The sequence below is a fragment of the Arachis hypogaea genome, chromosome 4 (genome assembly GCF_003086295.3).
Source record: "Arachis hypogaea cultivar Tifrunner chromosome 4, arahy.Tifrunner.gnm2.J5K5, whole genome shotgun sequence".
In the NCBI taxonomy this organism is placed as follows: domain Eukaryota; kingdom Viridiplantae; phylum Streptophyta; class Magnoliopsida; order Fabales; family Fabaceae; genus Arachis; species Arachis hypogaea.
Window position 1 is genome coordinate 113,891,872 of NC_092039.1, and position 15,832 is coordinate 113,907,703.

Sequence of the window (15,832 nt, forward strand, 5' to 3'; positions counted from 1 at the left end):
TGACTAATATTCTTTTAGAGATTAATCTGTCTAAAATATAAATATTTAAAAATTTTCTTCTTATTATTATTTTTTAAAAAGTTTATATTTTTTTATTAACATAGTTTATTAACTATGTTCATTCTTCTTTTTATATTTTCACGCTTTACTAAGGAAAAATAATAAAATTTTAAAATCAGTAATTAATTTTGAAATGAGAATTAAAGTAGTGTAATGCATGAAAACGATAGCATAATGGGACCATTTACCATGTTATAGTCACAAAAAATCTGTCACCCATATATATTAAAATATTGTTAAAAGTGTAATAATTTGAGCAGTTGATCAATTTATTGAAAGCATATGTAAAATAACATGAATTTAATACTATATACAATCCGACAAGTTAAAATTAATCTGTTGTGAATCTAAATTCTATTTAAGGTTTTGTTGTTAACCAATAAATTACTATATGTATAAAACAAAATTCATCCGACATTCATTTAAATAAACTTATGAGCTAACCACTAAACTAATTTAACTTAGTTTATAAAATATTTTTTATTATTTTAGAGTACATTACTACGCTAAATTATAATATTATTAATTATTACTTATTCAAATATTAATAAATAAAAATAAAATATTTAAATAATTTTAAAATATATATTAAATATGATTTAAAAATTGATAATACTAAAAAGATAAAAAAATTTAAAGTTATTTTATTTAATATTTATTAATTTAAATAATAATTAATAAATATTAAATAAAATAAATATGTGCTGTTTTTGGCTAGTATTAGTATTACAGGTAATTTGCTTGTTATGGCATCTGGGTCCGTTTATAATTTATTACTTTAATTACTTTATAATTTATTTAGCACAAATAGGTACATTGTATCATTCCAGACACAGCTAATTAATACACACAAAACCCATTCTTCATTTTATCTCTTGGTTCTTTTTTTTTTAATCACAGTGCATGATTCTTATATGTGGGGAAATTCAATGTTAAGTCAATGACTCTGAGGGTTGCTAAGAGCATGGATCTCCAGTTAGATATAGAGACTGAAGCTACTCACCATGCAAATCTGCCTGTACTTCTCAAGGTATTGTGATTAAGTCAAATTAAACATAATATTTTACTAATTAATCCTTTTTGTTTTAATCCCTGAAACCAACTTTCTTTCCACCCTGCTTTTATTTTTCTCTGTTTCTCTTCTGGAAAATCATCAGTTTTCTCTTTCATGCATGTTCTATGTCTCCACAAATTCCTACCAAATATCATCATCACCATCTCCTTTTTATGGTGAAATGATGAAATTTTTTAGTTTGCAGTTTTTCTCTTTTCCTTTGGTTGCTCAGCAATTTTTAATTATATAAATTTTTTTTCTACTTTTGTTATTTATGTAGGATATTCTGATAAGATTAAAGTATCGTTTTTATCCCCAACATTTGGGATAAGTCTCAAAGTTGTCTCTATAGTTTGAATCGTTCTATTTAAGTCCCTAACGTTTCAAAATTGATTTAGTGTTGTCATGCGGTTAGAAATTTGGTAATGGAATTGACGGCGGGACAAAATTAAGACGATTTTGAAACGTTAGGGAAATAGACAAAAACGATACATAGAAATAAATTTTAATTTTATCCTTCAATAATATCATTTTTTTACGGTACATAGTTATTTAATTATTTTTTAATTACATCTAAATAAATTATACTTAATCATATTAATTTTATTTTAAATAAATTTATTTTTTATAATTTTACTCTTAAAAGTTTTTATTCATCATAAAATATTTGTAGAATAATTAGTACATAAACTTGTGAAAAAAATGATACATATACAATAAAGTAATACGATTCTAGTCATTTTACAAACATTTCATGATGAGTAAAAATTTTTAAAAATAAAATTATAAAAAAATAAATTTATTTAGAATCAAAGTAATGTGATTAAATGTAATTTACTTAAATGTGATTAAAAATAATTGAATAACTATGTATAGTAAAAGATTGATAGTAGTGAAAAGATAAAATTAAAATTTATTTCTATGTATCATTTTTGTCTCCAATGTTTTCGTCCTATTTAATTCTCTAACGTTTCAAAATCGTCTCAATTTTGTCCCGCCGTCAATTCTTTTAACAAATTCCTAACGACAGGACAACATTTAATCAATTTTAAAATGTTAGAGACTTAAATAGGACTATTCAAACAACTTTGAGACTTACCCCCAAACGTTGAGGACAAAAACAATACTTACTCTAATTGTATGCTTTCTTCTATATATTCTTTTCTCTTTTTTGTGTGTTTAATTTTGATGATTTATGTAGTAGCCTAACAACTTGTAAAGTATAAAAATCAAATAGTTACACTTTACAAGATGGTTAAGGAATTTGCATTATATCTGCTTAATTTCCTGATTGTGTGAATTATGCATATCTATACTCATCAAAGGACAAGAAACAAGAGAGAGTAGTGATGGAAACTATGGTAGGATTAAATGGAGTGATGCTGAATTTTGTTTTATTGGTATTGTAGTTCTATGATGTTGTTTATAAAACTAAGCCAGAGAAAGAGAGATTCATAGAGAACACAAAGGTGGAAGGAAAAACAATACTGAAAGGTGTTTCAGGCATTGTTCAACCAGGTGAAATTCTAGCCATGTTAGGCCCATCAGGGAGCGGCAAAACAACTCTCCTAACAGCATTAGGAGGCAGACTTGGAGGAAAACTCTCTGGAAACATAACTTACAATGGCAAAACTTTCTCGAATGCAATGAAGCGTCTTACCGGCTTTGTTACTCAAGATGATGTTCTGTATCCTCATCTAACTGTCACCGAGACTCTAATCTTCACCGCGCGTCTTAGATTGCCAAGTAGTAGGTTCACCAAAGAAGAAAAAATAATGCAAGCAAAAAATGTGATAGATCAACTAGGCTTAACCGAATGCAAAGATAGCATGATTGGAGGGCCATGTTTGAGAGGTGTTTCTGGGGGAGAGAGGAAAAGGGTTAGTATTGGTCAAGAAATGTTAATAAATCCAAGCTTGTTGCTTTTGGATGAACCAACCTCTGGCTTAGATTCGACGACGGCGCAAAAAATTGTATCAACTTTGTCTGAGCTAGCAAGTGATGGAGAGAAAACTATTGTGATGACAATACACCAACCTTCTAGTAGGATATACTACTTGTTTCACAAGGTCTTACTCTTATCAGAAGGGAACCTTATGTATTTTGGAATGGGTTCAGAAGCTGTTAAATACTTCTCAAGCGTTGACTATGCTCCTTCTATGGACATGAATCCTTCTGACTTCCTACTTGATCTTGCAAACGGTATGCTACATGATCTTTTGTTAATTTTGATTATTTCTATAAACAGCATTTTAAAAAGAACTTTCTGGATTTCACTTTTTATGATCATCATAGTCAACAAATATATTTTGGGGTTAAAAAGAACTTTCTGGATTTCACTTTTTATCTTTTGTTAACCCATTGATAAGCTTGAGACTTTCATTATAAGAGGAGCAAATATTTGCAGGTATATACACCGGTCAACCGAATGAGGACCATACCTTAAACAAGAAGAAACTGATTTCTTCCTACAAGGAACACTTTAGTGACACAATAGAACCAATGTTTCATGAAAAGTGTGACTTTGATAAAAATGAAGATAGATTTGAAGATGAAAAAAGCTTTGGGACTTGGCCTACCAGCTGGTGGCAGCAATTCTTTCTGCTGCTAAGAAGAGATGTCAAAGAGAGAAGACATGAATCATTCTCTTGCATTCTAATTTTTGAAGTTATTGCAGCTGCCATTATTACAGGACTAGTTTGGTACAAGTCTGATATTTCTCACTTGCAGGATCAGGTAATAATACTAATAATTTCATCCGTGTTTTAAAATTTCAAGCTACACTCCACTTTGTAGTAATGATAATTTGATTAGCACTCCAAATTGACAAGATGATGTGTTGCTTAATTAGGCTTGCAATTGGAAAATTTTAGAAATGTAATTCAGCTCTTCTAAATAAACTTGCAGCTTGGACTTTTATACAACATGATTAACTTCTGGTTCGCCTTCCCTCTCTACCGAGCAATATTCACCTTTCCCCAAGAAAGACCAATGTTGGAGAAAGAAAGATCCTCCGGTATGTACAGACTCTCCTCATACTTAATGGCAAAGTCGGTGGCGGATCTTCCAATTGAGCTTGTCCTTCCAACTGCATACCTCATCATAACCTATTGGATGACAGGTCTGAAAGTGAATGCAGTTAACTTCTTGTGCACGCTATCTACCGTCTTACTCCACGTGTTAGTCGCACAAGGGGTCGGCCTTGCCATCGGCGCCATTGTGATGGATATGAAATCTGTGACCACATTGGCTGCAATAATCATGCTAATTTTCATGCTATCAGCTGGATACTTTGTTCAACATTTACCAAAATTTATGGCATGGTTGAAGTATATTTCCCCAAGTTACTACACATACCTGCTATTGATAGGATCTCAGTATAAATCTAGTGAGACATACCCATGCTCTAACAGTAATGGTGAGTGTTCAGTTGCAGAATTTCCTATGATAAGAACACAAATGGTGCTTGATATGAAAGAGCAAGCCATGGCTGCATTGGCTCTAGTTATAATGCTTATAGGTTATAGAATTGTGGCTTATATTGCACTATTGAGGATTGGAGTGACAAAGAACAAGGCTTAACTAGTGATTTTCTATCTAATTACATTTTTTATTTTAATTTCTTATAAAATTTTACATAATATTTCTTTTCAAATTTAAAGATTATGCTAGCTGGCATTATATTAGTCACATATTCTCTTCTAAAAATGATTAGAATCAGAGTTTTGATTTTTTTTTTTACTTTTTCTTATTTTTATATAATTTAATATTTATTTAATTACATAATTATATTTGTAACCTTTTTCATCCGATCCGATCATGGATATAGAGGCACAAAAGAAGAAAGGTATAATATAACTTCTATACTAAACATTCAAATGGATAACAAACACTTCTAAGTAATAAAGAGTTGGATTCTCTTCAAATATATACTTCCTCTATCTGAAATGATTGACAAATGAAATGAAGCCGTTTTAACTAAAATTATCCTTTTTCATTTTTATTAAAGTTAGCCATCAAATATATATGTGCATAGAAGAAACATGTGGCACCAGTGGTCTAGTGGTAGAATAGTACCCTGCCACGGTACAGACCCGGGTTCGATTCCCGGCTGGTGCATTTACAAGAGCAGTGATGATAACGCTGCACATTTGTGGTTGTTGGTCAATCACGCTTCATCTACTACTGGGTGAAATCAAGTGCATCTGAGCTCTTTTTTCCAATAAAAAATGTTTATTCTTCTTATGTGAAAAGTATTATATATGATACTGAAATCTGAAATGCTAATGAATCCCCAATGTATGATCTATCTCTTCTTCGTTAAGCAGCTTATGTAATTGGGATGACGGCATCATGATATATGAGTGCGTATATTAATTAATTAAGCTAAGGAAATTCATGGACACATGATACATATGGTGAGGTGAGGTACGTTGGTAATTTCATCGTAGACACCATCAACATCACATTCGTGGTCATGGTTATATTAGTGACTCTATCTAATATTTTCCACACCAAAATAAAATAAAAACTATAAGAAGCTAGCGATGACCTTCACCTTCCAACACAAAATCCACTAACTGAATTTGGGCCAATAAATTTGGGTGGTTGGCGGAAAACAACAGGGATAAGCAGACAATACCGAATGTTAACCGATCGATTAACTAATCGCAAAATATTCACATGCAAAGTAACGAGACGAAATTTTGTACGTACTAATAATTATTTCTCTCATTTCTCATTAAAAAAAATAAAAATAAAAAGCGCTTCTAGTTATGCAACAATGTTGCGTTAACTGAAACAAAGGTGTAACTAACATATCAATTGAGTAGTTAATTCATTGATCTATTTAAAAAATAAGTGTTGGAGATACTAATTTAATTTTCTAACAACTCTTTGGACAGAAATAAACTTTTAAATAGAATTTTAATTCACGATAATTTTTATTTATGTTTATTATTATTGATGTTATGTAACTTGTAAGATATGCTTAAAAAGTTTTGTTCATAAAATTACTTTAAAAAACAAAGACACTTGTAATTTGATTAAGACATTTGTAATCATAGTTGTTAGAATTGGATCGGACCGGTCAGTTTGATCGAAAAACCGGTAAACTGGATCTTATGTCGGCCCGGTCCGATATTTGGACCGTGTAAGGTAGAGAACCGGTACGAACCGGTCAAATTCGGTGTAAACCGGTAAAAACCGGTCAAATCCGGCGAAAATCGGACTGGTCCGAGCTACTCGATCAACTTTGAAGGAAAATCTACAATGGACCAACGATCTGCAACTCCACCATGCTCTAAACCCTCCAGCGGGTTCGAACCCCTTCCTCCAGCATAAAGCAAGCATGCTTCTACCACCAAGTTTTAATGTTTCTCATCAATTAATATACTAATTATAATACATATAATATATTTTCTTTTCACTTGTATTCAATTTATTTTAATTTCAAAGTTACTCATTTTTAAATCAATTACATTTTATTTAACTATAAATTTTATTAAATATATACAAATTAAAAAGATAAACAAAAAATTTAATTAATCACAATTTATTTTTTTATAATGATTATATGACATCTATTAATATTATTTTTTGAATATATTATTTTTTTTGTCTTCATATAAGGTTGATAGTTGAAAATTGTTAGATGATATTTAGTTAAACTAGTCATATAATTAAATTTTATATAATTATTTAATTATACCGAGTTAACCGTTCGACCAGTGACCCACCAGTTGAACCAATAACCCAGTGATCCAATAACTTCACCGGTTCGATCACCGATTTGGTTCTAACAACTATACTTGTAATTTTTAACAAGTAATTTTAAGATTTTAGAGCTTGTTTACCCCTTCCTACAATAAATATATTTTTCTATTGGTTTAATTTATTGACGATTTAATTTATTTAAAGGGTAAGAAGAGATCAGTTATTATAAAATAAATAAAGAAAAATAATATATACTCAGTAAATATTATTTTTTTAATCAGTATTTAATTAGTAATACTTTATATTTATAAAAATCTTACATATAAAAATATATAATTTATATTTATATTTATCAAAATTTATACATTTAAATCAATATAATTTATACTTATATTTTTTAAAATTTATATACATCAATTAATAAAATTTATTTATTAAAAATAATTTAATATTTATATTGATTAAATAATAATAAAAATACTAAAGTTGTAAAGTTGTAATTGAGAAAATGGCAGGGGACCACGTAGGGTCCCGTTTCGGGAAACATCCTAATAAAATTCATCTTGTTTTGAATTTTCTGAACCCTCAACTCTATCTAACGTGCTTAAACCATGTGGAAATTGACACATCCAAGTCAACCACATTTCTACCAAGCACGCACATATTCTAAATTGGTTTTATTTGAAATATAAAGAACTAATTTATTCTTCATTTTTACGTAAAATTTGGTTTTTTTATTATGTTGATTTTTAGAGTAAATAATAAATAGATTCTTTAATTTTTATTTTAAAAACAAATAAATTCTCGACTCATTAAAAAAATAAATATATTTTTAACTTTTTAAAATGCGAAACATTTAAATTTTCTAAAGATTGATTTGTTTTTATATTTTTTGGATGAGAAGATTTAAATTTCTCATATTTTAAAATATCAAAAACATTTTTATATTCTCAATTAATCAATAATTTATCTGTTTTCGAATTAAAAAGTTAAAAATTTATACCAAAATTTTAATAGATGTTTACCGTTCAAAAATTTGGAACTGAATTTTTATACTAAATAAAATATTTTAATTTAATTAGATACCGACTAAGTGTTGCCTTTTAAAAAAATACTATAGTTCAAGAATATTTTATAATTAATCTCACATTAACTACAAAAACAAATATTTCAATAATATTTCATATTTGCTAACAAAAAAACAGTTAGTAATGACTTAATTAAAAATTTTTATTTAATCTAAAATTTTAATTAGAAACTTTAAATTATAACCATCTAATTAAAATTTTGATTAGAGTATATAAAACAATTAAACCTTAAAAAATATTATAATATAAAAAAATAAATAGATTAAAATTTAAATATTAAAAGGATTAATTTACACTTTTTTTATTACAAATTAATTTACCTAATGTTCTAAAACAAAATTTAAAAACCAATTTATCAATTCTTTAAAACTATTTTAAGATATTATTTAAAAAAAAAAAGACTACAACAAAAGCCACGGTCAAACAATTTTTGAAGGAAGGCATTTAAATAAAAATACTTAAAATATTTTTTTTAAATATACTTTTTAATAATTAAAATTTATCTATAATCGATCAAACTGTGTTATTTTTATTAAAATTAGACCAGACAAATTAGTTTAACTTAAAATTTAATAAACCAAATTTTGAATCGATCTAAATTAATATTTTTTATAGAAAATAATTATAATATTTTTATTATAAAAAATGAATAAAATATTTTTATTATATATATTAATTTTAAAAACTCTAAATCATAATTTTATGACGATATAGAGAAAAGAGAAGAGTTAAGATTTAGATCGAGTTTTCAATATATATAATAGAAATATTTTAAGTCATTTTTTATAATAAAAATATTGTAATTATTTTTATAAAATATATTAATTTAAATTAATTCAAATTTGATTTACTAATTTTTTAGTCAAATCAATTTATCTAATCTAATTTTAATAAAAATAATATAATTTAATTGATTATACATATTAATTTTAATTGTTAAAAAATATCTTTTAACAAAAAATATTTTAGATGTTTGTAACGTGAATGGTCCCAATTTAGGAAGCTCAAAAGGAAGCAACGCCTTTGTTTCTTTCTACCTTCTCTCTCTCTTACGTTTTTCACATGAACTCTTCCTATATTTATGAACAACAACCACCCGCTTTTCCTTCCCACACACACTTCTTCCACATCTTCTAAATACTCTCCTTTCTTCTACTAACTTTATTGATACAACTCTTTTACTATTCAATTCTTCTAGCTAGTTCTGGTTTTGTTGCTCACAAAATTTTTAAATTTTAATTCTTAATTATTTAAGATAACATAACATACATAAATAAGTTCCAAATTTTATTTTCTTGTATTTATCACAACATGGATGCAAGGTGCCCAGTAAGAACACTGGAACTCACGGTCCAATCAGTAGAAGGACTCCGACTGGACCGCAAGCCCGCCACCACGAAAAATAATCTCTTCGTGGTGGTTAGGGCAGAGTCCATAAACAGCTATACCACATGCATGGCGAAAGAAGATGATACAAACAACAACCTTACGTGGAATCACAAATTGGATGTCGATGTTCCGTTGCATGCAAGTTCCATAACGTTGGAGGTGAAGTCCAAGACATTGAAGGGTGTCAAAGACGTTGGAATTGCAAGGGTTGCGGTTTCGGAATTCATGGGTGGTTTTGGTAGTGTTCCACAACATTGCTTGCAGTTTTTGAGCTATAGGTTGAGGGATTGGGAAGGAAGGCGCAATGGTGTGCTTAATTTCTCCGTTAGGGTGGTGAATTCACCGGAATATGCGACGGCAGCAGTAGGGAAAGCAGTGAGTCCTTGTGGGTTTAAATTGAGAGGGACTACTATGGGGGCAACGACTTCTTCTTCTTCTTGTGGTGGTGGTGTTGTTGTTGGAGTTCCTATTGGGTGGAACAGCTATGGTAGCAGCACCTATAATAATGTTTGAAATTTTGCAAACTTAGCTTCTTTTTTTCCTTTACGGATTCGCATACTTGTTGTGCCAAACAATTTGGATATATGTATAATTTAATTTTGATGCGCGTAAATAGTTTTACACAAATAATTTGAGTGGAACTAATGGTGACCTCACTAATTCCTTTAAGTAAGAGTTTCGGCATAAATTAGTTTTTAACATACTGACTTAGAGAATATGGTAAATATATATATAAAATAAAAAAATATTAAAGAATTAATATTGAATAATAAATTTTGTGGTATTGTTTTTCTATGTTTTAATTAATGAAGTTTTAATATCAAAAGATTTTATTCTCGTGAAATAAAAATGTATGTGGATATTTTATTTGTATTTTGTAGTGATATATATGAAATATTCAAAAATTGAGGAACAGAGTGAGTTCTCCAAGAGTTCAGCTCAAATCGACTTGGTGGATAATATAAGAGAATTGAGATCTAATTTGTGATGATTAGTTTTTTATTTATGGGAAGAGAATACCATAAAAAAAATATAGGGTGAAGTACTTTTTTCATTTTTAAGATTTTGGGTTAAAATTAAAGTTGTTTTTGACCTTTTTTTTTTCTTATTAAAATTATTCTTAACATTTAAAAACGTTTTAAAATTATCTTTTTTTAAATTTTTAGACTAAAATATCTTTTATCATCATCTCTCCTCTTCACCCTCTTTATTCTACTGTTCCTCAATCTTCCTTCTCCATTCTCTTCACCCAAATCCTCAGCAACAACAATACTAATTTTTTTTAATTAAAAAAAAAACAAACAAAACTAACACAGAATCAACAATAACAATTTATTTAGATTCAAAAATTCATCAACAACAACACCACTATACATTCAAATTCAAAAACTCATCAATAACAACACCACTACATTCAAATTCAAAACAAAAAATTTCAAAAATCTAATCTTTCAAACTCAAAGAGAGAGAACGCAGATTTTAGGAACAAATCGAGGGTTCTCTGCTTTTCCCCTCTCTCCTAATACATGAGCCCGGCATCCACCATGGCGAGTCCAAACCCATGCGTTGCCGCCTTCTCGAACGATTCCGTACTTTTTTATATTTTGCTTCACCTGTGGATTTCCGTGCTTGAACTTCTTCCTCCATCGGAGCAGCATCATCGCCTTCTTCGGCAGCTGCAACACTTTCCACCACAATCGGCACACCACCGACGCCACCTTTAATAAAATTAACAAAAATTTCATATCAAATAATAATTCAATAATCATCAACTATGATTTCAGATCCAAAATCAACAACAGCAATTATAGAATTGTAAATTAGTAAATGAAGTAGCAACACAAATTCAGCAACAATATAACCTTATGTAACAACTGAAACTTCATGCCAAAATTAAAAATTAAACCAAAAATTTTTCAAATAATTAATAACACAAATTTAGTCACGGAAGAGAGGAAGACCTAGCTACATGAATAGATCTAGAAAGAGATGAGCTCCAGGAAGCAAAACAGAGAAACAGAAAAATAGAACAGAAAGCAGAATAGATCTGGAAGGAGGTGCGACGTGAAAAGGAGGCAGAATAGAGGCACAATCTTGCATGAGGCAGAATGGTGGCGGGGCGCTGCGAGAGAGAAAGAACGCAGGTCTGCGCTGTGCGAGAAAGAGCGCAACGGAGAAGGAGTCGGCACCGAAAGAGAGAACGTCAGCAACGACGTCCTTTCTCGCCGGTGGCGCTTCTTCTTCCTCTTCTCTTCTTCTTCCTCTTCGTTCTCCATCCTTCCCTCTGTTCTTTTTTCGTGGCTTGCTCTCCCTCTTCTCTGTTTGTATTGTTGAAGGAAAAAGAACAAATGAGGATAAATGATGGATGAAGGGCATTTTTGTTCAAAAATTAGAGAAAAGATAATTTTTTAACGTTTTATAACGTTGAGGATGATTTTAATAAAAAAAAGGTCGGGAACGATTTTAATTTTGGTCCAAAATCTTAGGGACGAAAAATATACTTAACCCAAAAATATATTATATTTATATTATTAGATAAAGAAATGCTATTGTTAAAAATAGAAAGATGTAATTAAAAAATTATTGATTATCATTACTATTGATGTAATTTGTTCTTTCCTATAATAAAAATATTATATTATAAATATTGCTGCTATTATTATTATTAAAGATGTAATTTGTTCTTTCCTTTTGGGCTTCATTATTATTACTATTGATGCCACACAATTTGGCTTTATGTATCATTTATGAATGAAGAAAGAAGAGAATCTTGAAGAAATCAGAATGAATAATGCTCTCAACCGAGTGTATTCTACTGATTGTAGAGAAAAATAGATATAAGGTGTTGGAAAAATTCAACAAAGATTTAAAATAAGAATCTGTCTAACAGCGGAAGCACTAAAAATATTTTTTTTACAATCTGTGCGATTAAATAGGTAATACCAAATATATTTCAAGCAGCAAATATAATGGCAGAAATTAAATAACCAGACACCAAAATTTTAATGTGGGAAAACCCCCAAAAGAGAGACAAAAAAATCGATGAGACCTAGTCCAGAAAAATTTTCCACTATCAGAATAATGGGTACACAAACAGTCTTTCTAGTAACACTAGGGCATCTCAACAATCAACAAAATATATCATCAAAACTGATGGAATCAACATAAACCCTCCATAAAGTGGGTATCTCAAATCAGGCAAAAGAGAAGGCAATACAACTAGTAAATTATATCCTAATGTTCATCTCTACACCAGGAATAACTGAATAACATACTAAAATTTCATAAGAAATGGAGCGAATTTACCAGATCAATTGGATCAAGATAGCTTGTCCTTTTTTCTCAAATTTTCTCTTCTCCCTCGACGCCGTTTTTCTTTTCATTCAAAAATAAATCTCTCTCTCTCTCTCTCTCTCTCTCTCTCTCTCTCTCTCTCTCTCTCTCTCTCTCTCTCTCTCTCTCTCTCTTTCTCTATTCCTCGTGGCTTAAAGCCTTTCTTTCCTTTTTTTGTTTTTAAAAAATTGCAGGTCCCACTTAGTTGGGGACCTACCAACAAATCTCTCCCTCACCAACTCAAGTGGGGATAGGCTACTCCACCAAGTCCGCCTTCTCTTTACAGGAATCAAACTTCATTGCAGGTAAACTCTTAGTCATCATATCTGAACCATTATCATCAATATGGATCTTTTCAAGTGCATATGACTTCATCTCAAGCGCTTGATGTATCCAATGATACCTCACCTCTATGTGCTTCAATCTGGAATGAAACGTTGGATTCTTGCTGAGATGGATAGCACTCTGACTGTCACAAAATAACACAAACTTCTCTTGATTGATGCCTAACTCTTGTAGAAATTTCTTCATCCACAAGAGTTCCTTAGAAGCATCAACAACAGCAATGTATTCTGCCTCTGTAGTAGACAAAGCAACACATTTCTGAAGTCGAGATTGCCACGACACAGCTCTCCCTGCAAAAGTCATCATATAACCAGAAGTAGACTTCCTTGAATTAAGATCCCCAACCATATCTGCATCTGTGTAACCATCCAACCCTGGTGCAAACCATGTATACATCAAACTGCCAACTGTAGATGCATATGGAATCTTCTTCATTTCTGCTTTTTCTTTCTCACTTGTAGGGCATTGCTGCGAACTCAGCTTGAAATGAATAGCAAGTGGAGTACTAACAGGTTTGGAATTACTCATGCTAAACCTCTCTAAAACTTTTCAATATACTTCTGTTGTGACAACTACAGTTTCCCATTCTTCCTGTCACGAGTGATACTCATGCCAAGGATTTTTTTTTTTGCAGGACCCAAATCCTTCATAGCAAAGGATCTGTTCAAGTCTTTCTTAAGACTTTCAATCTTCTTAGTGTCATGATCAACAATCAACATGTCATCAACATAAAGCAAGAGAATTATAAAATCACCATCATAGAATTTTTTAACATATACACAATGATCAGAAGAAGTCTTACTATACCCATGACCTTCCATGAAGGAATTAAACTTTGTGTACCACTGCCTTGGCGCTTACTTCAACCTATATAAGCTCTTCTTCAACTTGCATACAAGATGCTCCTTTCCTTTAACCTCGAAACCCTCTGGTTGCTCCATATAAATTATTTTATCTATGTCATCGTGAAGAAATGCAGTCTTCACATCAAGCTGCTCAACCTCTAAATTCAAGTTAGCCGCCAACCCAAGCACAACTCGAATAGAGGACATCTTCACAACTGGAGAGAAAATCTCCTCAAAATCAATACATTTCTTTTGCTCAAAGCCTTTCACAACCAATCGAGCTTTGTACCTTGGTCGTAAGATATTTTCATCCGCTTTCAATTTGAACACCCATTTATTCTTGAATGCTCTCTTACTCTTCGGCAACTTCACAAATTCAAAAGTATGATTCTCATGCAAGGATTTTATTTCTTCTTGCATGGCCTTCAACCAATCTTCCTTATGCTCATTAGACATAGCTTTCTGGTAGCTCTCTGGCTCCCCAGTCTCAGTGTTCATCACATACTCATGAGGAGAATATTTCTAAGAAGGATGACGCTCTCTAGTAGATCTTCTCAATTCAGGCTCAACTGGTGGTTCAGGTGGAACTTCAACATCTGGTGGAACTTCTGCATTTAGCACCTCAGGTTGAGGTGTAGGTTCATCATGCAAATCATTACCTTCATTATCAACTTGTACATCTCCCCCATCAACAGGAGGTCTAGTGGAAGGACCAGGTTCATCATTAGTAGAACGTCTAACAGTTATTGGCTTATCTGTCTTCTCAAGATCTTCAATAGTTTAGTCTTCAAGAAAAATCACATCTCGACTTCTAATTATCTTGTTGCTCACCAAATCCCATAATCTATAACCAAAGTCTTCGTGACCATAACCCATGAAGATACACTGCTTTGACTTTCCATCAAATTTAGACCTTTCATCTCTTGAAATGTGAACAAAAGCCCTACAGTCGAACACTCGCAAATGACTATAGGAGACATCTTTCCCTCCCCAAACTTTCTCTGGAACATCACCATTTAGTGGAACTGAAGGAGAAAGGTTGATAAGATCTATTGTAGTCCGCATCGCTTTACCCCAAAAAGATTTAGGCAACTTTGCATGAGAGAGCATACACTTGACTCTATCATTGATAGTGCGATTCATTCTCTCTGCAACTCCATTATGTTGAGGAGTCTTAGGAACCGTCTTCTCAAACTTGATCCCATGTACTTTACAATACTCTTCCAACGGACTCCTATATTCACCACCATTATCTGCTCGAACACATTTTAATTTCCTTCCTATTTCTCTATCAACACTTGCATGAAAGTGTTTGAAGATACCGAACACCTGGTCTTTAGATTTCAAAATAAAAGCCTACACTTTTCGAGAATAATCATCAATAAAAGTAACAAAATATGATGCACCACCTAGTGTCTTAGTATCCATAGTGCAAACATCAGTGTAAACTAAATCTAGAACATGTGATCTCCTATGAGGTCCAGAATTATGAAATGATACTCTAGCATACTTTTCAACAAAACAATGAGTACAAGTATTTAAAGTTGTACCTTTTACTGGAAGTAAGTGCTTCTTGGCCAAGACGCTTAGTACTTTCTTGTTCAAGGGACCAAGACATATATGCCACAAATCAGAAGAGGAATCATCAGCTACATTCATCTCTTCTTTAAATAATTTTGCTTGCAACCGGTAGAGAGTAGTGAGACTATTATCTTCTCTGGAAACAATGAGAGCCCCTTTAGTAATCTTGTATTTTTTACTACCAAAGGAAGTACAATACCCCTCTTGATCCAATGCCTTCACTGAAATGAGATTGAACCGCATATCTGGCGCATGCCTAACATTCTTTAACTGCAACTTGCATCCTATGTTGGTTTCAAGCCGCATATCACACATACCAATGATATCACACACTCCTTTATCTTCTAATTTGATCTTGCCGAAATTTTCAGCAGTATAGGAAGTGAAAAATTCACATTTTGGAGTGACATGACATGAGGCAC

At 31.2% G+C, this 15,832-nt stretch overlaps 2 protein-coding genes, 1 long non-coding RNA gene and 2 other non-coding genes across 5 annotated transcripts; 4 read left to right on the forward strand and 1 right to left on the reverse strand.

The window, feature by feature from the left end:
• The first annotated feature begins 914 nt into the window (after positions 1 to 914).
• On the forward strand, positions 915 to 4,996 carry LOC112797362 (ABC transporter G family member 9). The gene is made up of 4 exons (XM_025840264.3): positions 915 to 1,090; positions 2,524 to 3,316; positions 3,522 to 3,850; positions 4,022 to 4,996. Exons 1-4 carry the CDS (start codon positions 1,001 to 1,003, stop codon positions 4,694 to 4,696), a joined length of 1,887 nt encoding a protein of 628 aa, XP_025696049.1. The 5' UTR covers positions 915 to 1,000; the 3' UTR covers positions 4,697 to 4,996.
• Positions 4,997 to 5,162: 166 nt separating this feature from the next.
• On the forward strand, positions 5,163 to 5,233 carry TRNAG-GCC (transfer RNA glycine (anticodon GCC)). The gene has a single exon. It is a non-coding gene; the product is annotated as a tRNA-Gly (tRNA).
• Positions 5,234 to 5,240: 7 nt separating this feature from the next.
• LOC112799107 (small nucleolar RNA snoR114) lies at positions 5,241 to 5,327 on the forward strand. Its single transcript, XR_003200691.1, has one exon. It is a non-coding gene; the product is annotated as a small nucleolar RNA snoR114 (small nucleolar RNA).
• A 2,963-nt stretch (positions 5,328 to 8,290) lies between these two features.
• LOC112794412 (BON1-associated protein 2) lies at positions 8,291 to 9,919 on the forward strand. Its single transcript, XM_025836448.2, has one exon. The coding sequence runs from the start codon at positions 9,229 to 9,231 to the stop codon at positions 9,817 to 9,819; it is 591 nt and encodes a 196-aa protein (XP_025692233.1). The 5' UTR covers positions 8,291 to 9,228; the 3' UTR covers positions 9,820 to 9,919.
• Positions 9,920 to 10,614: 695 nt separating this feature from the next.
• Positions 10,615 to 11,697, reverse strand: LOC112797363 (uncharacterized). Its single transcript, XR_003199739.3, has 2 exons — positions 11,268 to 11,697; positions 10,615 to 11,024 (listed from the first exon to the last, which is right to left on the reverse strand). It is a non-coding gene; the product is annotated as an uncharacterized lncRNA (long non-coding RNA).
• Positions 11,698 to 15,832: the final 4,135 nt, after the last annotated feature.